The sequence below is a fragment of the Rhododendron vialii genome, chromosome 2a (genome assembly GCF_030253575.1).
Source record: "Rhododendron vialii isolate Sample 1 chromosome 2a, ASM3025357v1".
Taxonomy (NCBI): domain Eukaryota; kingdom Viridiplantae; phylum Streptophyta; class Magnoliopsida; order Ericales; family Ericaceae; genus Rhododendron; species Rhododendron vialii.
The window spans coordinates 14,257,133-14,280,590 of record NC_080558.1 but is presented as its reverse complement, the minus strand read 5'-3'; the positions used below and the strand labels follow the sequence as shown (position 1 = coordinate 14,280,590).

The following is a 23,458-nucleotide window of genomic DNA, read 5'->3' as shown; positions in this document are numbered from 1 at the left end:
CGGCTTCGGCGGCGAAATTCTCCGAGTACCTGAGGCCGTAGCTCGCTCGAGCCATCTCCTTCACTACGCAGAATAGAACCGATGGGAGAGAGACCAATCGATAACCAATTGGAGTTGGAGTTGTCCAATAAATTATGCTTTACTCGAAAAACGCAACCGAAAACCAAAACGGGGGAACGGCCATTGGTGGTGGTGTGAGAGACACAGAGAGAGAGAGAGAGAGGGGGGGGGGGAAGTAGACACAGAGAGAGAGGGGGGGGGGGAAGTAGAGGGAGTTTTCGATTTCTGGAGATCGCTTTCCGTTGGAACGGGGTAAAAAAGTCAGTACTCAACATATCCGAGCCTATCTGGTTCGAAAATAATATATAGGGTTGGGATCAAAACGAACCTAAAAAAAAGGATCGGCCTCTAATTTTCTAAACAATCTTCCATACCCACGTCACTGACTGCCCAAGTTTGGATACATCCCTTTTCCCTTCAACTGCTCCGGCCCTTCACACCCAGACCCACACTCAGCAAGTCATTCAATTCCTTGCCATGGCCAACAGCCTCATGCTCCTCTCTCGAGTCGGGCGTGTTCGCTTGCAAGATGTGCAACCGGAAGTTCCCGTCCTTCCAAGCGCTCGACAATGGGCGGAGACTTCCTCCATGTTCAGGCGCCGGAAAAGCCAAAGACGCACGAGTGCTCTATTTGCGGGCTGGAATTCGCGATAGGGCAGGCGCTTGGGCACCGTCCCACCACCGACGGAAAGGCAGAGGACCGGCCCAGTTTGGTGCATTCGGTTGGCAGCGAGAAGAGAGAGAGGTTATTGGATTTGAGTTTGACGCTGGTGCCAATGTTTAGTGTTCTTAACTTCGGGTAAATTTTTGTGCAGTATACTACTCCCTACTTTTTGATTGGGCCCCTTTAATTCAGACTGGAGGTCGGGCACACTCGATGCATGTGCAAATCGGATTTTCACAATAATTTTGTAAAAATACTTCCCACTTATTGTTTGATCAAATTTTCACAAATGTTGTGAAAATCCGACTTGCACACGCATCGCGTGCGCCCCGACCTCTAGTATATATAAACGTACTACCAAACAAGTTTTCTTTATCAGTTTTTTAAAAAAGTAAAAACCGAAAACTGAAAATAAAAACGTTACCAAATGCCCCCTCAGTAATTGGCATTCCATAAATCAAAACCCTAGATGTTATGCCCAACCAGTTGCCAAACATGAGGACTATGAGGCAGCGAGTTCTCTTGATGCAAATACCTATATCCAGACTTATTAGTTCACTCCAGTACTAATAACAGCCGAAATGATGTTAGCAACCTTTGCATGATTGGCTATGACATAGAGAGGGCTACGGATGCAGTGTCATGCAGAAATAACCGCCGAAACTTAAACACCTCAATTTGAGGCAGTGAAAGTAGGAAAGAGATAATGTCACATTCAAAGACAAACGACTACCAAAAAACCGACCCTATCAGGTTAATTAATCACCCCATGTGTTGGCTTACGATGGCGAGGCAGCAAATTTGGCAGTCTGTGGGCTCGCTCAAGTCCTACGACTCTCACCTTGATGAAGTTGTGTGGGCGGTTCTTGAAGGGTCTTCAAAAAGATCACTTTAAGTTAATCGGATCGTGAACTATTCGATCTGACGAATTTTGTCAGTAAAATTCTTGGAAACAACTCTGACTTTTATTTAACTTGAAAAAACATACGAGTGATAAGCATGGCATGCTCACTGTGTTGTGCCATTTAAAATCACTAGCATATACATAGGGAATTAAACTAGAATGCTCAATTCATTAAAAGTTATTAACCATCAAATAAGCATGACTTCAAATAAAAGAAAAAGGAAAGGAAAACCCATTTTTTCTGTCTAAAACATTGTAAATTATGGTGAAGATTAAAGAACAGAAAATGAGATTACCATCACTAGCTTCTCCTCCCCTACCCAACAATTATTCACTCTCTTTATTCCGAATCGATTCCAATTCTTTCAAATTTGGCTCTCCATGTATTCGATGGTCCAGTGACCATCCTTGCCCTTTCTCATTTTCCGCGAGTGATAACTATGTACCACGTATGTCGCTTCCCCTTTCAGCTCTTCCTCTTCTCAATCATAGTCGATCGGTAGGTCTAATCAAACTTTCCTCATGCGCAGTTATGTAAAATAGCAATCCTTTGGATTTGAAATTCTCCTACGGGAATTGGCAGTTCGATTGAATGCCCTTATATGCCAACCGCGTTCCCAAACCCGAGTTATGATTTCACCATTCTTTGAGTATCCTAATGGCACCAACTCATGAGAAGGACCAAGGATCAAACAATATAAAACAGCAGTGAGTATAATCAAAGATTTTACTCAAACCCGTCTCAATCGAACCAAAGCCACCCACCACCCACGTAAAGCCATTCTCTTTACCAGTTCTTTCGATCTCTACTCGGTAGATTTCTCCGACGCGAACCCGACCCCTGAAATGCTCGATCATCCTCCCATCAACCACATGAGCGTCGACTCCAGGTCAGTGAGCTCTTGTAATGGCCTCGTTCTAGTTTCTGATGAAGGTTTTGTCAACTTCTTATTTAATCCATCCACTAGTGAATGGAAGGAACTGCCTTCCCCTTTTCCTCAATACAGACAATACTCTTCGGTGGATGTCTTTTATCCACCTGGGTTGGGTTATGTCTCGTACCCGTTTGATTACAAGGTTGTGATGCCCTTTTTTAAGCAACAGCGAAACGCTAATGATGACGATGTTACGATTGTGGCTGTCTATTCACTGAAAAATAATGCTTGGAGGACGATTCAAGATTTCCCTTATGATCCTGTGGGACGTGGTCGTGGGGTTTGCTTTAACGAGCATCTCCATTTCCTATGTGGGAGGACTGGTGGTTTGGATTATTCTGAAGTTGTTGTTGCCTTCGATTTGGCGGATGAGATTTTCAGGGAAGTGGAGTTGCCTGCCTCGTATGATGATACCGAGTTTAGGGGTCATGACATGGTGGTTCTTGAGGGTTGTCTCTGTGTGCTTGTCTGGTCGAAGAGTGACCGAATTGATGTTTGGATGATGATGGACTATGTTGAGTTTGTCAACTCAAGAGGAACTTGTGTTGAGGAGAGAGAGATTTACAAGTATCAGTGGAAGGGTAGAAGATGAATTTGATGGGGAGAAACTAATTCTTTGCAATCCAATGCAAGGAACACGAAGGGAAGTGGTGGTTCCTGGCATTTCAACTACATCTCTACTTGGGGACCACTACATCGAGACCCTTCGCTCTCCTAATCATGGAGGACGGACTCCGGAGACAATATGAAGCTTCTTCAGGTGAAAGTTCAAAGCGTGATCAAGTATACTTCCACTTTCAAAATAGAAATGAAACGATCACTTCTTTTGTTGATTAAGTATTGTATATATCCTGTGTTGCGCGAGCTTCTATACTTAAAAAGGTTTTTGGGGGTTGCAAATTAACATATTCTTTCTTGCTACTTATATAAGTTGAAATTTGATTAATGCTTGATCATACACAAGTTGCTAGGGCGCGCTCAAAAACCTAAATCGTTGGAGTCTATCCTATGAAGCATGATTGGATGAGCACTCATAAAGGGGTGTAAACCGTGTAATGTCCATATATGATGCGCATGCTCCTTGGATACTCACTGCGCTTAAATTTTCTTTATTAATGAAGAATCGAATTCTCTTACATCACGTTTCTGCCCTTCCATGATATAAAGAATATGGCATTTCTTACGCAGCATCAAAGAAAAATTCATACTTCGCGAATCTTAGAAACAAAACCATTTTGAATATTGTTTCTGCACTCTGGCCGGATGAAGTCCATAATGGGTGCCCAAGAGGCTAAATCAATGTTTATCGAGAGCCATGTTATCAAACGACTCTCCAAGAGAAGAAGCAAAAGTGTAATATACTATTTCGGTGCAGCTTTAATTCTCACTCTTTGACTTGACAACTCATCAATATAAACAAATAAAATTCTCAATAGTCAATAGTTCTCGTCTTCGGCGTAAAATCAAGCAGCCATATCAGTTACTTACAACTTTCACAGACTGAGATTTTGTTCTTGGCCTGTTATAAATATGGTGTCTTCTCCTGTTATTTTTATCAATCTTTTTCGTTCTATTTTATAGCCAAGAATTCGTAAAAATCATTCTGACTTCTATATTCCTAAGTTTTCCTACAGAACAGTTATAAAGTGGAGTAAGAAAGAAAGGGAAAAAAAAAAAAAGATTTCTTCGTTTGAGATCAATTGATGGGAGCCGATTAATTTAGGGAAAAATGAAAACCCTTGTTTGTTAGTTCTTTCAATTTTAGAGGCCTCTGGCTTCAATTTGTTTTTGGAAAAAAAGGTGAAAGAGTTGGGTTTTGTTTCTTTGAAAATGGACTATCTAGTTTTCTTATTTACAAAACTGCCACCGAGATTTTTTTTTGGGCCAAACTCTGAATTGTATCCGTGTGAGCTTTTTTTAACTTGGAATGGGTCATTTTTTGGGTATAATACTATATAGGACCACTAGATATTTTGAGGCCCTAAAAATTTGTGTTTTTTGAAGGCCTAAAGCCATGGCACCTTGGGCTGAAGCCCAAGGCCGGCCCTAATCAAACTTGACCCACCAGATAGATACTCCAAGGTTAATATATGAAGCTTTGAGTAATTATATTATTGAGGTCTTCAAGTGGCACTCAAGGATTCCTAACCACCACACAATTATTTGATTGCGATTTGCAGGTGGTTATTGGACCCTCTAGCGGAGGTATATAGGGGTCCGGGTGGCCCCGGCCCCTCCCAACATTTAAAATATTTTACTAATATTACATGTAATTTGGTTATTATTGACGTAATTAGTATAGCAATCGCTAAAATTATGGATTATTTGGATTTGATCGAGCCAAAAATTAAAGGTATTTTACATTGTTAGGTAAAACTTTCTCAAATTCTTTCATAGACGGAAAATAATAGCTCATGTGCATTGCAATTGTCGACAATAATGTAAAAGATATTATATATGATATATTAATGTACCACAAAGCTATATCATATATTGAGTATATTTTTGCATGAAAATACTTCTTTTATGTCGGCCCCCTCGGGCCAAAATTTTGGCTTCACCAACTTAGGAGCCCTTGAGTACACCACGTGGTCATGTCTAGGAACACCTGATAATTTTACCTTTAAACATTAGTTCAATAAGTAATCAAGTGCGATCCTCCACCCACCTCCACGAGCGGAGAGTGGGGTCCGACATCGGAGCTGAGTGGCTTCTGTTCTTGTGGTTTCTTGTTATTTGTTATTTGTTTTATTGTATCTATTATTGTTTTGTTGTATCTGTTGTTTTTCGGTCTCGTGGTTTGTATACGATATTATCAATATAAGTTGTATTTTTTTCCCGGTCAAAAAAAAAAAGAGAAAAGAAATGGTAAAGGTAACCCTAGCAATAGTTTCCTGCCAACTTGAATTTTGCTTTGTAATTTTTTTTCTTATCAATAAAATTTTTGCTTCGCTGTTAAAAAAAAAGCCCTAGCAATAGTTAGGGTATATATAACCTTCTAGCCCAAAAGTTAGCAAGGCACGAAAGCCCACCTTCCTCCTCCTTAAATAACAGAAAAGAAAAAACCCTAGCCAGCCCCATAATTCCAAGGGAGAATGGGAAGGAAGAAAAAAAGGTCACGACGAAGGAGAAGAAGGAAGGAAAAGAACAACTGTACATCAAAAGCAGAATCAAGTTTTCCTAATATTATTGTTCCAGAAGAAATCATTGTCGAAATACTATCAAGGTTACCCCTCGATTCTCTTACTCGATTCACAAGCGTTTCCAAGCAATGGTGTTCTTTGATATCCGACATATCCGTCGCAAAAACCGGCTCACTGGCGGGTCTCGTCCTGTCCGACTCGGGAGCATATTCCTTTTCACCTCACTCCATTGACCAACATCAACAGGAAGTACTTCACATACACATGAAAAGCTTTCGTGTTCCTGACAACATGCATGGGTACGTCATGGGATCGTGCAACGGGTTGTTGCTAATGCATACCGACGAGGATTTGTTCTTGTGGAATCCACTGACTAGGTTCTTCAAGAAAGTGCTAGCATTTGACCGATTGCGTGACGTCAGCTACCGAGTTCGTTCTGGGCTTTGCTATGACTCCACCAGTGATGAGTACAAGCCTGTTATTGCCTTTGCTCACCAGACTCCAAGTTACGGAGGCGAATTTGTAGTGGTTGGTAGTCTCAAAAGTAAAAGTTGGGCAGTAATTCACTTCCCGTATAGGGTACCTACAGTGGAATCGGGGCCTATAGTCAATGAAAATCTTCATTGGTATGACTGTAAGATCAATGATTCAGGTAATTATTTCCTTTCGCCCCACCAAATTATTTACTTCGATGCAAGAATGGATGAATTCAAGGAGGTACCGATGCCAGATCCTGGAGGTGAGGACGGAGATATCATTTGCGGATTGGGAACTTTGGATGGATGCCTTTTTATGTTTCGTTCAGGCAATAGTGAAAAAAATGTCGAGCTATTAGTTATGAAAGATTATGGTGTGCAGGAATCTTGGACTATTATGGTCGTGGTTTCAGATTGTTTGACCTCTAGTTCTTATAATGAGTCGTTGGAGCCATTAGGTTATACAAAGAATGGCGAAATCCTAACTCGAGTTTGGACATGGATGGAATGCGGTTGGCAAATATGGGCATTCAATCCGAATGACAATTCCCATAGGAGAATTTCAATTCCAGAGGTTCCCAATTGTTATGCATTAACTATGCATAAGGAAAGTTTGATTATCCCTACTGACTATGATTGGGAAGAGGAAGAGCAGAAAGGGGAAGCGTCATATGTGTTTCACTGTAATTACTCGCGGAGATTGAAAAAGGGCAAGGATGGTTACTGGACCACGGAATACATAGAAGATTCAGCATAAAGAGGGATATATATAATTGCGGGTTAGGGGAGAAAGCTCGTGTTGTTAATCTTTCTCTCACTCTCTCTCTCTGGCCAGCTAATTTTCTTCAAAATGATTGAGGAATTTCCAGTTCCAAAAAAAAAAAGAAGAAGATTGAGGAATGTCACATTTTCACATCCAATTTTCGTTGGTTGTGTTTTGGTTGTCTCTAATGCACATGAAAAACAGGAGCAACATTTACTCAGAAAACTTGTTCTGTTTAACAAAAATGCTAGAAATAGTGTTGAGATTAGCACACATGCTAGTTTGCTTTGGTAGTGTCAACAATTTTATGATAACTCAAGTCTCAGGATCAGCTTCGGCGCACCTCGACTGATTTTCGAGGATTGATCACACCATCCGCTAGCGCGCTAGTGCTAGGAAAAATAGAGCAATAGTTTGTATCAACTAGCCCCAAAAGAGTTGATAGGGATTGAGAGGTTTCTAAGACCTTAGGATGGAGGAAACCCATAGTAGTGAATAGTTGAATTAATTTTGAATCCGAAGGATTTGGGGGATAAGCATTTTGAAATCATATAAAACAGTATCTAATCAACATGATTTTCGACTTGGTCTCAACGAGCTCTAGCAAGCGTAGAATTAGCAACAATAGTTCAACTTGACCATTTGTACAAACCACCACATACCAAACCCACCCAACACCCGCCCCACCCCCCACCCCCCCCCCCCCCCCCCCCCCCCCCCCCCCCCCCAAAGTGTTAAAACTTGAAAATTTGACTACATATGGACAAAACCCAAAAAAAAGATCCGGCCAAAAGGCTGCCTAAATAGTCTCTGGAATTTTGTCCCGAAAAATATCGATTTTCACAAAGAATTCAATACGCATCAGGTCAATAGATGTTCTTTGAACCCTGCAACTTCCATAGACAACAATTAACATGGCAAATTCGCTTGCAGCAGTAGTCAATCACACTCTATACTTCAAGGTAAGAATGAACAAGACAGAACCAGATTTCATGTGAAACAAGCACGATGACTTATTTACCTCGCACGAATCAACAATCTGAAGTGATTATGTATATATCTTTCTACTTGAATCTAGATCATTGCATTAGACAGCACTGCAAAGTTTAACTTGAAGCTGTGGCCTGCCTGTTTGTGGTTCCATCCCCGTAAGCCCCCTCCTCCCCCAAGTCCTCTAAGATAGTATAGATTAGGATTAATGAATAGGGGGGAAAAAAAATGAAACGTTGCGTCTGTCAAAAACAAAGGAAAACAGATTATAACTGTTAGGAGAAATTCAAAACACCAAATATTGCTTAAAAACATTCAATTGTGTCATGAATAAGGTTAGAGAAAGTACATCAATGATTTTTTCAACATTTGCTAGTGCTTCAAAAAAATTCACGAGTGCGGTTTCCAAATTCCATTACACATTGACCGATATTCAGATCCTGATTTTCATTACTTGTGACCGCAACCATTACACTAGCCGATCCTGACATATTGAACCATGGCAGTGACATTCTATAGGATGAGTGAAGTTGCAAAACCCTCCCCAGATTTGGTAGTTGAGAAAGTTGCAAAACTGTCCACTCTGTCCATCTTCTATTTCTTCTTCCCGGTCAACTACTGCTTCCATCTTCCAACAATTGTCAATCTTTAGTGTTTGGAGATTAATTCAAAAGAACTCTAGCCAGAGAAGGATGGGACATATTTCTCAAACTCCTAATATCATTCATTAGGAGTATTTTCAGCTTAAAGAACAAGAAGTCCGGAAGTTCACTACTCCATATGTCACTCACATTCGGCAACTGTTCTAGTATCAAAACCTCCAAGCTAGGAAATGTAACCTGCAAAGTAGTATGATTTTGTTAACAATCACTGTGTTTCAAAAAAAAAAATCATAGTAGTATAAATTTTGGAGACTTAGTAGCTCGAAAGTGTCCTCAGCATTGACTGCCTTCTTCAATTTACTTTTTCGTTCAAGAGAGGCTGAGATTGCATTGGGGTGTGGAGGTGGTCAGTTGATTTTGGTAGAGTAGTATTCACATTTGGGAAGAATTCACAAGGCTAATTTGGTAGACCACAAAGCACTAATTTTTTTCCAACCAGGGGAACTCAACTTCATCCGTTGAACTCTCACCTAGTCCATTCTCCTCTGCAACAATTCTTGATAGCATTATCTCAAGGGTACGGAGTTGTGGGATGCTCTTCGTCACAGTAGGTGTGAATACATATCTCAACCAGTGACATCTGTTAATATCTAAAGTCTAAATGTACTGAAAGCCCGTGGGATGTCTCTTTGAAACATAACTCAATTTGGCTAGATCATGTAATTCGACAAGCTTGAGTGGAGAAAAATCTCTGGGTTTGGTTCATTAGAATGCACCCCTTCCAATTCAAAAACTACCTCCTGCAACTCGCAACAACTTACATTCAGTGTCTCAAGAATCGAGATCTCGCAGTATTGGAAGCAATTCGGATGGAAACACACAAAGCAGGTTGTTTTTTTATCGGCAAAAAAGATTTTATAAATCTTCAAAAAAGATTACAAAGATTCAATGGACCACGGGAACACCGACATTACGCCATCCGAGGACCAAATCCAAAGGAAGGCAATAAGCCAACCAAAACACCACTAAACAAAAACCTCACACCCGCACAACCTACTCCCAAAAAACCCTAAATCCAGAAAAATAAACTGAAACCTAAACCTCAAAAGAATAAGTGGAAAACCAAGAGAATCGAGAAACCAAAGAAACCAAGCCTCGAATTTAAAAATTCATAGAAAGAGAAGCACCTTCCTCAAAGTCATCGTCTTCCTCCAAGTCGACATCCTCCTCCGAATCATCAAGAGCATTGATCCTTTCTGCTAACTCGCGGCCTCTTCCATTTCCAACCCATCTCAGTTTGTTACAGTCATGAACGGTAAATTTTGTTCGTTTGGACAATGGCCCCATTGAAAGTGAACCATGTACTATTCTTTCAAGATTCTTTAAACGGCTGACATATAGGACCTCTAGGTTCGGTAATGAGACCTGCGAAACAACTCATTTAGTCACTGCAATTATAATGCTCCAATTTACATCAATAATTATGTAAATACAAGTTTATCGAGTACAATTGGGTTGGCCGGGAACAGTTATCCAAACAAGAAAGCATATGGAAATATGAAATCATCTTAATGCCTCTTCTTTTTTCCAATTAATGGATTGTGGCCTTGAAAATTAACACCCATGTTTCAAAATCAAATAATTGTACCATGATTCCGAACTCAAAAATCATGGCTAAAACTCGAAAGTAATGGATTTCAAGTGTAGCTTTTAACATCCCACATGCGCGTGCAAAAGGAAAAGTAGAAAAAAAAAAAAGATACTCCTATGAAGCTTTTGGTTAACTGTTTTGGTTTTTTTTTTTTTACATCTAAAAGAGTGAGACAAAAGATAAGCAGCCATACCATGTGGGGAAAAAGAGAAAGGAAACCGGCATTGTCGTTTTCCTCCGAATGGAAAGTACTATTGTTGTGGAAGAGGTAGTTTAACCGTTCCAGTTTACAGAGATTCAGATGTTTCAATTGAGGGAAATCAGTATGATCGATCCCTCTACAGAAACCTGAGACTTGGTAGACTCGAAAGAGACAAGGATTCCAATTTCGGAAACTCGATTCTGTTGGTTGCAACATGCACATCTTCTCGTTGCTCCGTCCAAATAACTTTTTCCATCATATCACAGGATTGGATCTTAAGATCTGTGAGCTGAGGGAGACATCCTACAATTGGTAGCGGGAAGAGATGTCTCAATTGTATACATCTTGTGACTTCGATAGAAGTCAGTTCCCCAAAGGAACCCTCTGGGATTGGGCTACGAAATATCTCTCTTGCATACGGCAACTCTTCTAGTACCAAAACCTTCAAGCTAGGAAATGTAACCTGCAAAGTAGTATGATTTTGTTAACAATCACTGCGTTTCAAAAAAAATCATAGTACATAGTATAAATCTAGGAGACTTAGTAGCTAAAAAGTGTCCTCAGCATTGACTGCCTTCTTCAACTTACCTTTTCGTTGAAGAGAGGTTCAGATTGCATTTGGGTATGGGGGTGGTCTGTTGATTTTGGTAGAGTAGTATTCACATTAGGGAAGAAATTCACAAGGTTTGGTAGATCACCAAGCACTAATTTTTCCAACCGGGGGAACTCAACTTCATCCACTGAACTTTCACCCAGTCCATTCTCCTCTGCAACAATTCTTGATAGCATCCAACAGGATGATATTTCAAGGGTACGGAGTTGTGGGATGCTCTTCGTCATGGTAGGTGCGAATACATATCTCAACCAGTCACAACTGTAAATTTCTAAAGTCTGAATGTACTGGAAGCCCATGGGATCTCTCTTTGAAATATAACTCAATTTGGGTAGATCATGTAATTCGACAAATTTGAGTGGAGACAGAATCTCTGGGTTTGGTTCATTAGAATGCACCCCTGCTTCCAATTCAAAAACTACCTCCAGCAACTTGCATTCTCCTACTTCCAGCATCTCAAGATCTCGCAGTAGCAGAAGCAATTCTGATGGAAATACACAAAGTAGGTTGTTGCAGTCTATCATGGTCAATCGAAACAGTTTGGACAATGACCCCATTGAAAGTGGACCATGTCCTATTCTTTCCAGATTCTTTAAACGTTCGACTCTTACGACCTCCAGGTTAGGTAATGAGCCCTGCGAACAACTCATTTGGTCACTGCAATTATAATGCCTGGAATTTCATCAATAATTATGTTTTTCTTTTCTGTTTCTGTTGAAGCCGAAGACTATATCAGTCGTTGAATTATAAAATACAAGTTTATCGAGTACAATTGGGTTGGGAACAGTTATCCAAACAAGAAAGCTTATGGAAATATGAAATCATCTTAATGCCTCTTCTTTTTTCCAATTCATGGATTGTGGCCTTGAAATTTAACACCTATATATGTTTGAAAATCAAATAAGCGTGCCATGATTCCAAACTCAAAAATCTTGGCTAAAACTCAAAAGTAATGGATTTCAAGTGTAGCTTTTAACATCCCACATGTACAATTGCGCAAAAGGAAAAGTAGAAAAAAAGATACTCCTATGAAGCTCTTGGTTAACTGTTCTGGTATTTATTTATTTTTTTGAATTGATTTTCACCCTTCCCAATTTACAGTTCACATTTTTTTTTTATCTTTATCCACTTGAATTTACTATCTTGCCCTTTATTCAATATACTTTTTCACATATTCAAGGATAGTATTGTAAATTTATTTGGATAAAAATAAAAAGGAGGTGTGGATGACTAAATGGAGAGTGTGAAAATTATTTTCCTTTTGTTTTACATCTACAAAAGAGAAAAGATAAGCAGCCATACCATTTGGGGAAAAAAGGCATCGTTGTTTTCCTCTGAATGGGAAGTACTGTTGTTGTGGAAGAGGCATTTAAACCGTCCCAGTCCATAGAGTTCCAGATGTTTCAATTGAGGGCAATCAATATGATCAATACCTCTGCAGAAACCCTTGAGACTTGGTAGTCTCAAAAGATACAAGGATTCCAATTTCTGAAACTCGATTCGGTTGGTTGAAAGTGAACCTAGGACCTCCAAGTTCGGTAATGAGACCTGCGAACAACTCAATTTAGTCACTACAATTATAATGCTTCCAATTTATATCAATAGTTTTGTTTTTCTTTTCTGCTTCTGTTGAAGCCAAAGACTATCCAAACAAGAAAGCATATGGAAATATGAAATCATCATCAATGCCTCTTCTTTTTTCCGATTCATGAATTGCCCTGAAATTTAACGCCCATGTTTGAAAATCAAATAATTGTACCATGATTCCGAACTCAGAAATCATGGCTAAAACTTGAAAGTAATGGATTTCAAGTGTAGCTTTTAACATCCCAATTGCGCAATAGGAAAAGTAGAAAAAAAAAGATACTCCTATGAAGCTCTTGGTTAACTGTTCTAGTATTTTTTTTTTAATTGATTTTTGCACTCCCCATTTTACAATTCACACACTTTTTTTGTCTTTATCCACTTGAATTTACTATATTGCCCTCCATTCAGTATACTTTTTTACACATTCAAGGACAATATTATAAATTTATACGGATAAAAACAAAAAAGGAAGTGTAGATGATTAAAATGGGAGTGTGAAAATCATTCTCCTATTTTTAACATCTGAAAAAGAGAAAAGATAAGCAGCCATACCAATTGGGGAAAAAGAGAAAGGAAGCCGGCATCGTCGTTTTCCTCTGAATGGGAAGTACTGCTGTTGTGGAAGAGGCAGTTGAACCGTTCCAGTTCATAGAGATCCAGACGTTTCAATTGAGGGAAATCAATATGATCAATCCCTCTGCAGAAACCCTTGAGACTTGGTAGACTCGAAAGAAACAAGGATTCCAATTTCGGAAACTCGATTCTGTTGGTTGCAACATGCACATCTTCTCGTTGCTCCCTCCAAATAACTTCTTCCATCATATCACAGGATTGGATCTTAAGATCTGTGAGTTGAGGGAGACATCCTACAATTGGTAGCGGGAAGAGATGTCTCAATTGTCTACATTCTGTGACTTGGATGGAAGTCAGTTCCCCAAAGGAACCCGCTGGGATTGGGCTACGATATATCTCGCTTACATTAGCAAGCCGATCGATCCACAATACCTTCAGGATAGGGAAAACAGCAGGAGCGCGAGATAGTTGGACCGGATTCATTGCGTTGACAAGACATTCTTGTTTGACGTGACAATAAGAGATATACAGGTACTTCAATTGTTGGAGTCCATCAACAAGAACCTGGCATAGTAACTCCCGCACCAGATCATCACATCCACTCCCTCGAAGCGATAGAAGATCACTACGCCTTAAGAGTGAATCAATCCCTCCACGATATGAAAGGATCAGATCGTACGCATTGACCCCCAACATCCTTTTGCAGTTTTCAGGAGAGGAGTTTTCGGAATAGTTGGGTACGTGGTCTGTGCATGGACCATAATAGATACCACGGTCAGCCTTATAGTCATAACCAGGAGGGCAATTATTTATGAATACCTTGTATATTTCCAGTTTGCTAAATATTGGAACTGTTGGGATACATGCAACACGTGCAAATTCTGATCTTCTTCTTATCTCAATCTCTAAAGTATTTAAATTGGACAAGGACTCAAACTCTATTAGGTTTGCATTTCTCCCTTCTGCTTCATTGTCCTCTCCTTCCCAACCCTCAAACCAGTTCATGTATAGTTCTTCTAAACGAACCAGGCATGAAATGACACCTGGCGGTATTCTACGCAGCCAAGTAGTGCCCCTCAGATCTAAAAACCTCAAGTTAACTAGTTTCCCTATTTCTTCTGGTAGTTCCCTGATCCGCGAATCACGAAAGTTGAGGGTTTCTAGATTAAGTAGATCTCCAATTATAGATAAATTATCCAACATGCCATGAGATCCTTCAAGTGACAACATAGTAAGGTTCCTCAAGGATTGAAGCGTCAGGATGCCATCAAAATGACCAATTTCCAAAACTTTTAGTTTCCCCATCCCGTCGAAAAAATTGGGCGGTAGTTTCTTAAGTTTCCTACATCGTAAAATTAGAAACTCAAGGTTTGGGTATGTCAATCCTTCAGGAAGCTTTGTAATTTTGTCCGATATCACTGAGATGGCAGTATAAGGCTCATATGTGACCGTCTTTGGCCACCCAGACAATGCACCATGGCTTACTAGAGCAACTTTATCTTTGGATGCAATAGATACGCCCATATCGCGCACTACATCATGCACTCTTACACATTCTTCTTTTTTACTGTCTAGTAGTAAATAACGGCTCTTTAGATCATCAACGATAAGAAAAACTCGACGCCTTGCATTTCCCATTTCATTTATTCTGTCAAAAAGTGATAGCCCCAATCCGTACATGGCCAAATTGTTAATACGGATATCTTCATCCTCTTTAAATAAACAACAAAGCAAAAACAGGCGCTTGGCTTCCTCATCTTCCAAATATTTGTAACTCAGCTCTAGACGTGAAAACAAATGCTCATTCGCAGGAGTGCGGCTTGCACAAATTAGCCGATCAAGCATACCTTCCCATATCTCCTTAATGGGGTGTCTCCCACTTTTTTTCGAAAGTACACCACCAATAAGTAATAGAGCAAGCGGTAAACCTCCACATTCATTCACAATCTGTTTAGCGATTGGATGCAAATCTCGAGCATCAGCTGAATCACCCGCTTTCTCCCTAAAGAGTTGCCATGCTTCGTCTTCTGACAAGAGTTGAAGAGTGATCTCCTTTTTAGTTCGTACATCATGCCATAGATCTTGAGTTCGCGACGTATAAAGCAGTTTAAAATTCTTATTAGCACAATCCAAAGGAATTCCCATGGCTTGTAGATCAAAGTCTTCCCAAATGTCATCCAGTATAACAAGGACTTTCTTGTTATCCTGTAGAAGTCTCTTACGTAGGAGATCAGCTCGTACCATCGGGCTATCCCTGTCAACAAGTTTCAAACCAAGCATGTCTGCAACGCAAGCTTGAACATTGGTTAGGTTTGGGTCTTTGCTGACAACGGCCATTGCAACTTCGTCAAAGTGATTCTCTTCTTTTGCTCTTTTTGCAACTTCATTCACCATTGTTGTCTTGCCCACACCTCCCATTCCGCAAACCCCAATCAAGTTGAAGTGATCATGCTTTAGAGCCTTAATAATCTCTTCCATAGTAATGCTTCGAGACTCAAACCCAGTGAAATCTCTATTGAGTATGGTCTCCAAGCATGGAGGAGGCGGGCTGTAGGATGTCTGTGTATACTGGACACCATGAGCCTGGAGGTCAATGACAACCTCAGTCGTCTTCACAGCTTTCCTGCTCAATGAGTAACGCAGTTTGATATTGGGGCACAACCCATTCAAACACCCTTCCTTGACTTTGGGCTTCTCTTTGATAATTCCCCCAACCTCAATTGTGACCTCATTTGCACTTTTCAGCCAAGCCTCAACATTTGGTCCATTAACTCTCCCTTTTCTGCGGTTATCATCCACCCCCATTTGTACCCCTTCTCGTGTCACTTCAAGCTCTTTCAATTGAGCTTCAACTTCTGTAATGTTGCTATTGAAGCAAAACATGTACGTGAATTGTCGGCCTATCGGAGCACCAACGTAATCTCCGATTTTTACCAAAACACTACCCGCAATTTTCCCCAAACCGGTAATAGCAATTAGTGCTGCAGACATCTCTCACTAAGTTTGATATTTTTCTAGCCTTCTTTTTTTGGGTTTTGTTGATTTGTTTGTTTTGCTTTTTATCCTTTTGTAATAGGAAGAAATCAAAGAAAATAAACGAAAGATGGAAAGCCAAAAGACAGCAAAGAAGGAAACCAAATAACAGTGCAAGCTGAAAATCAAAGCGAAGGGTACCGGAATGGAACAGGAGTTTGTAAAGTAAAGAAGAAAGCAAGATTCATAGCCAAAAAAGACAGAACAAATGCACGCCTAGTAACAATTTAACGCAGGAACACACACACACACACACACAGAGAGAAGGATCACCACAGGGATAAACCGAAGCAAGGAAAATGAGCACAACAAGTTCAGCAGCAAGGAGAGAGAGAGACTACGAGAGATTAGACAGTGATGAGAAAATGGGCACCAGTTTGAGGAAGTAGCTAGAGACAGAAGATGTAGATCCCCTAGATCAATGCCCAATTGACAAATTTGCACCAGATGGGCCTCCCCTCTCCCGCAATAATGCAATGTTCACTATTGGGGCCATGGTGGCTCCCATCCTCTTAAATGAAGCTTTGGACTATGTGGAGGATTTGTCTTCCAAATCTGATCGGATCATATCCTTTGGAATTTTTGCATGACTTTGAAGAAGAATATGACAGCCGTAGATGGGATTATGTGGAAAGCTTGACTGCATGTGTTAGGTTGCCCATGTGGGGATGCTTGCCATGTGAAATGGAAAAAGAGAGAGAGGGCCACACCAACTTGTCTGCAAATGTATGTGTATGTTTTTGTGATTGAAGTGTGAAAAAGAAAGAAAAGAAAGCAGAGAGAAGAGAGAAAAACGTGCGAACCCCTTTGGGGTTTTTCCCCATTAGTGAGTATTAGGGCTGCACAAAAAATTCGGTGAACTATGAAATTGGTTCAGATCGAGTTGATTCGTGTTTTTTGGATTTTGTCCGTGGATTAATGGTCCGAACATGAATTCAAAAATTAAAAAACCGTGAGATACGAATTAGGATTGGATTTTTATTTAAAAATCGCGGATTATCCAAACCAGACTGTGAGGTATTTTAAAAAAATAAAAAAATATAATATATATGTAACATATAAGTAAATAATTATAATGTTACACCTATTTTTATAAATTAATTTTAACTATTTAATTTGCATGCAAGATTGGTTCCGTGTTATTCCATTGCCATTTGAAGTGGAAGAGAATATGGAGGAAATGCAAGAGCTTGAATTAGGTGGTAACTTGAACTTCATTCTGTTTTTTGTATTTCAGGTCTATAACTTCTAAAAGCTTTGAATTTTATTTTACTATGATCTAATTTAGCGCATTTGTATCAATCATTGCAGTTTTAGAAAAGGTTTCTCTTAATCCAATTCTAGAATGAGTTTCATATCTTGCCGGTTACCACGCCACGCTAGAGCATGGAAGACATACGTTGATGTTTTTTTTATTAAAGCACTTTGCTGGAATTGTATTTTTTTTAATGAAGTACTTGGTTGTTGTTTTTTTTGTTGAAGTTGTTTGCTGGAACTGTTTTGTTATTCAAGTACTATGCTAGTTTGCTAAAACCTGGAATCATATACTTTGGCGACTTTGCTAGAACTTGAAATCGTGTCTTAGCTTACTGGAATTTTTTTTTTTATTGAACTATTGAACAGTTTTTGATTGTTGGTTGATGCAGTACGTAGACAAAAATCGGGACCGAACTGTGAGACTTTTGGTCCAGACACGGATTTCATTTTCAAAAAACCGTGACTCTCAGATTAGGATTGAATTCATAGGAATCCAATCCGATCCGGACCTTGTGCAGCCCTAGTGAGTATGCTGTGAGAGAGAATATGAATCAGTAAGAATAAGAATGGTTAGATATGAATAGAGAGAGTGTAGTGAGTTCAGTGAACTCCCTTGCAAAGTTTGTCTCCATATTAGAATATGAATGTGTTTTTCTGTCCGTGAATGTACCCGATTTTGAAGAACCACGTATATTCTGTATTTGTGTTTGTTTGGTGTGCGTGTGTATTTTGGTTCGATCGTTTTTCCGCAACAATTGTTATCAGAGCTTCAGGGTTATCAAAACACAGCACCACCGCCATTTTTGTTCTCTATCTGAAAATTGCATTTTTCGAAACTACTCAAAAAGACGATCAAACACGGCTTAGCATGAGATAAACTGCTAGCCGGCCTAGAAGATACCTCCCCCATTTGCATTGATACTCCTTGGCTTTTACCTATAAATACACTCCTCATCTTAAGTGAAAAGGCCCTTACACTCATTTTTTCTACTCCAAGTCTTGAGAAAGTTACTCTGACATTCTCTTGACATTCTTTCTCTCTCTACAAACATTTCATCCTTCTCCTCTTCCAAGGCTTATACTCTACTAGCTTTGGAACCTCACTATACAAAACTCTAAACCCACACTCATCCATACTCACCCACGCTCATCAACACTCACCTAAGCTCATCCATCCTCATCCAAGCACAAAGCCAAAGGTATAAAGCAAGTTTCCTTGGGCTAGGCTCTGTTCTGGCCCTGAGGGGACTTTCTGCAGTCACACTTGATCCTTTTGGTTAAGTGTTGACTTAAAAATCATTTTCAAAAACAAAAACAGTGACTGTACTGGAGACACTACACAATGCGGTGTTATAATACACCGCACGATGTAGTGTACCCCACCACGCGTACGTTATTTTAATGTTCATTGTTTATCTATTCCGACTGTCTCGATCACATCCACTCATTGTTAGGTCTGTTAATTTCGCTTAGATATCGTTGCAGGTGCATTTCAGAAAGAGGTTTTATCTTAAAAACATATTTTTACTTTCCGAAAGAAGCTTTCTTGAAGAACTTACAAACTGTTTTATAAACAATGAAAACAATAAGAAAGCTGCTTTGGATTGATGGTTTAAAGATATGGCACCATTCTGAAACGAGTCAGGAGCTATAATGTACGATATTTTGAGGAACATCGTACGATGCAGCCAGCATACCGTGTGAGGTTCTGAGTAATAATAGTAGACTGATGGTGAGTTAGAATACCGTATGGTTTATCAGAGAAATCGCGCGTGGTATCCTGGTAAGTTGCACGGTGTTGTTTGTGATCAAGGCAGTTTGTTGTTAATATGTCATTCTGTTTTTGCACATCATTCATTTATCATTCCCTGTACAGTGAGCACCACGAGCACGCCAATGTGATATATTCAATCCATGTCCCTTTCCCTTATTTGCTTATTAAAGAGTTTAATCTTTAGAAAGATGTTTTAAGTTTCCCCTTTAAAAATGTCTAGTAGAGACAGGTTCTTACCAGACGAATGGAGTGCTTTTAAACAAAACCTTCTTTGTTCGTAACGTGACTTCCGAACCCAAAATTTCAATGTTTTCGCTAGACCAAAAGCCTTCTTTTTCAAATGAAAATCCATTAGTTACTCAGATCATCCATCTCAAAAATCCGGGTGGAGACTCTTCGGGCGCGCCAGCCGGGTAGCCCACACGGCCCAAATTTTGAGGGTTCTCCTTTGAAGCATAAATTTTCTTCTCTTTTGCATGAAAATATTTTTTATGTGGTGCGGCATATACTCATTTCAAGGATGGAGCCAAAGGGTCAAGTAGAGGCGACCATCGCTGCAAGAATTTTAGCAAATGCAATTATTATATGTAGAAGAAAAATTATCCCCAACTTATAAATAGACTTGCCAATGCAAGAATTTATTCATATTGCAATTCATCTTTTTATTTTTTTAATATGTGTTTCGCCACCGCTTGGGTAAAATTCTGGCTCCGTTCCTACTCATACTCATGGATTTAGCACATGAATATGTAGGTTACGAAACTCGATTGAACGTGCTTTCGGATTTCAGAAGGCTTGTTTTCTGATCTCTAATACTAAAAAAGATGTCATCATATCCCTAATTCGTTGTACAAAGAAATATAGTAGTAATTGCTTGCATAACCGTGCCCAATCGTATTCGAAGAACTTGCATTTCAGATACATTTTTTGACGAATTCAACGATCGAAATGCTTTTTATAGCAATGTTGATCCACGACATGCGAATAATTTAGAAGCAGGAGGAGGCCAAGATCGACCCAAGCTGACCTACAAAGCAACTTGCAATGCAATTGAACCCTAGCTATAAACTACTTCACTATCGAGTGTCCAATGCAATTTTGTTATTTTGATAGTTGACGAACTCTCGATGAACAAACAATATTTTGAATAATTGTTTATTATCTTGCCAATATTTTCGTGTATGTTTGTTGTGATTTTGGTAAATGTAAGTTTTTCTCTTTAATTGATTACGTTTTAGCATTTCAGCATAAATATAAAAAGGGCAAAGTAGGAAGATTAGTAAATTTAAGATTTTAGCTCCTTGTATAGATCAGCTTATTTACTGTAATTCAGTGCTTAAAATTCAGCCCATATCAAATAGCTTCTCAACTTTAAAAATTCAACATTCAGTTTTTAGTACTTAATTTAATTTCAGTTTTTAGATATATCAAATAGTTAGATAACTTGTTCATTCTACATTCCCTCAGGCCTATTTTGATAGTCCTGTACAAAAATATGTAAAATTTTTGGATAAACCATAAAGTACTTTAGGTCACAATTTTGTTATTTTCTTCGCAACAAATTAAAGAACTAATCAAGATTTTTACTTTGGTGCAAAAAAAAGGCTAACAAAATGGGACGGAGAGAGTATTTTGGGGCGGCGGTGACTAGAAATTCCGTAGAATACTAGCTAGGGGTAGTTTTCCAAATTAACTAAAAGTGCTTTTTTCATCACTAGTGGAGCTTTTTTTCTTCAGAAAATATCTACAAAACTTTTAGCATTTTTGGGAAACTACCTCTTGGACATTTCTTAGGCACCAACATTATATATTGGCAAAGGTGGAAAAATAAAAAGATGTGGGGCCGTAGGTCTGGATCAAATTTTCATATAATTCGGTTGGATAAATTGAATGGGTGTACCCTTAACATTGACATGATAGTATCCTATTGGTTACTCCATCCGCCTTTAAATAAGTGTCCAACGCATAAATCTAAGCCTTTAAATTGATGCATTTGTTTCGTTTAAAAAATCCAACTTTCTTCACAAATCAATAGATGGCACGGAGTTTTATTAGATTTTTAATGAAAAACATGCATCTTTTTTAAGACATAGGTTTGCGCGCCGGAGAACAGACGGAGGGAGTATTTTTTTTCATATACCTAATAAATATGGAGGGTTGTGTCAGGTTGAAAGTGGGATAGAGAAATTTTACCCACACCCAAACCGACCCATTGATAATTTGTGTTTCACCCGTTCAACCCAACCCGCTCATAATTTTAACCCATGATTTTTGGCGCCGGTCAGCACGGGTTAGTTCAATTTTGTGGGTCGGCACTGCAAAGTTGAACTTGAAGGTAGCCGTGGCCTGCCTGTTTACTGATTTGATTTGTCGTTGATTTTTCGGGGAAGTACTCATCCCAAAAGATTCCTTTATAGGGTGGAAAAAACCAATTCAGATTTCAGTTTAGATTTCATCAGAAAAGCGTGTCTAGATGTACTCCCCCGTGACACATATCAGTATCACCCAGCATTGCCTCCGAATCTGCATCTAATTATACAATGTGAGTTAAGGGAAACAAGAAGAAGAAACCAATCTCTATTAAGTCTAAGTGGTACTTCATGGTCCAGTGACACTTGATAGTTGATCCGGATATAGAAAATAAGATTCACAGTAAGACTATCTTTATAGGTTACTCTGGTTCTCAAAATAGTACTTTCCGTTCCCGTTAGTATTTTTCATTGCGTGATTTAAATAAGTACCGATTTACATGTAAAAAATAAGTACCGATTTACATATTTTACATGATTCAAAAGTTTTTTTTAGACCCGCTGGTTTTAGTTCCTTAATTCTTAGATTATGTAAAGGGTGCCACGCATGGCTCGTTATTGTCGGCATTTTCCTAGCCTAGTCTTAGAATTTTAGTGAAGAGAATAGCAAAAATGGGAACAAATAATGGCTGGCCCAAAAACAGTAGCAGCAGCAGTAGGAAAGAAGAACAGGGGAGGAGAGATGTACGGCACTGTATCTCACGAAATGGGGGCAGCTTTCTCTCTTGTTGCTTCTCACCTTTTTCATTACTTAAATACTAGGGCAAAGCCCTTTACATGAGGAGAGGTAAAAGACTAAAATGGACACCACACTTTAACCAATTACAAAACTAACATAAGCATTATATAACATTGTAATAAAAGACAAACGCATTAATTTTAACACTCCCCCTTAATGTTTTGACATAACACCCAACATTTCTCTAAAATATTGAAACTTTTCCTTCGAAAGAGCTTTGGTGAAAATATCCGCCACTTGGTCTTTCGGTTGCACAATACTTGAGTTGAATCTCTTCATCTTCCACGGCCTCTCGAATGAAGTGATGCTTGATGGCAATGTGTTTGGTGCGGCTATGGTAGATGGGATTCTTTGTCATTACAATTGCGAATTTGTTGTCACACAAAATTGGAGTAGCCTCTCCTTGCTTTTCACCAACATCTTCCAAAATCCTCCTTAGCCATATTGCTTGAGAGGTTGCCAATGATGCTGACAAATACTCAACCTCAGCAGTAGATTGTGCCACGGTTTATTGCTTATTAGATGCCCTCGAGAAGACACCCGAGCCAAGAGAAAAAGCATATCCGGAAGTGCTCTTCATATCATCGACACATCCGGCCCAATCACTATCACAAAATCAACATTCTTCTCATATAAAATGCCATAATCAATTGTACCTTGTAAGTATCTCAAGACCCTCTTAGCCACTCCAAAATGAGTTTGGCTTGCATTGTGCTTGAATCGGGATAACATGCTTGTAGCATACATAATATCCGGCCTTGTGATAGTCAAATACAACAAGCTTCCAACCAAGCTTCTACAAAGGGATTCATCCACTTTTTTGCTTCCTTCTTTTGACAATTTCTCATTCACAATTAAAGGAGTTGCAACCGGCTTGCATTCTCTCATCTTGAACTTCTCAAGAAGAGTTCTTGCATACTTTTTTTAACAAATGAAAATATCCTCTTTGCTTTGATAAATTTCAATGCCCAAGAAATAATGCAAGAGACCCAAATCACTCATTTCATACTTCTTCATCATGTCTTTTTTAAAATCTTCAATCATTTTCACATTGCTACCGGTAAAAACCAAATCATCAACATAGATAAAAACAATGAGAATACCGGTGTTACCTTGTCTCTTGATGTACAAGGTTGGCTCGCTTTTGCTTTTTTGAAATCCTCTTTCATTGAAATAAGAGTCA

At 39.2% G+C, this 23,458-nt stretch overlaps 3 protein-coding genes across 12 annotated transcripts in view; 1 reads left to right on the top strand and 2 right to left on the bottom strand.

Annotated features, from left to right (window-relative positions):
- Positions 1–16,671, bottom strand: part of LOC131313631 (probable disease resistance protein At4g27220) — a 36,912-nt gene extending 20,241 nt beyond the window's left edge. The window contains exons 1-4 of one of the 10 annotated variants that reach the window (XM_058342065.1): positions 13,143–16,669; positions 12,531–12,551; positions 10,979–11,617; positions 10,382–10,853 (exon numbers count right to left, since the gene is read on the bottom strand). In XM_058342065.1, coding sequence (XP_058198048.1) covers positions 10,527–10,853; positions 10,979–11,617; positions 12,531–12,551; positions 13,143–16,154 — 3,999 coding nt within the window. In that variant the 5' untranslated portion in view covers positions 16,155–16,669 and the 3' untranslated portion in view covers positions 10,382–10,526. Of the gene's footprint in view, positions 1–8,516; positions 8,775–9,023; positions 9,338–9,367; positions 9,963–10,381; positions 10,854–10,978; positions 11,639–12,530; positions 12,552–13,142 lie in introns of those variants that run through there. The other 9 variants (XM_058342056.1, XM_058342048.1, XM_058342102.1 and 6 more) reach the window with 9 other exon arrangements.
- LOC131313689 (F-box/kelch-repeat protein At3g23880-like) lies at positions 5,596–7,003 on the top strand. Its single transcript, XM_058342138.1, has one exon. It carries the CDS (start codon positions 5,659–5,661, stop codon positions 6,937–6,939), a length of 1,281 nt encoding a protein of 426 aa, XP_058198121.1. The 5' UTR covers positions 5,596–5,658; the 3' UTR covers positions 6,940–7,003.
- A 5,788-nt stretch (positions 16,672–22,459) lies between the features above and the next one.
- Positions 22,460–23,163, bottom strand: LOC131317181 (uncharacterized). The gene is made up of 2 exons (XM_058346754.1): positions 22,932–23,163; positions 22,460–22,743 (listed from the first exon to the last, which is right to left on the bottom strand). Exons 1-2 carry the CDS (start codon positions 23,161–23,163, stop codon positions 22,460–22,462), a joined length of 516 nt encoding a protein of 171 aa, XP_058202737.1.
- Between the last annotated feature and the right edge of the window lie 295 nt (positions 23,164–23,458).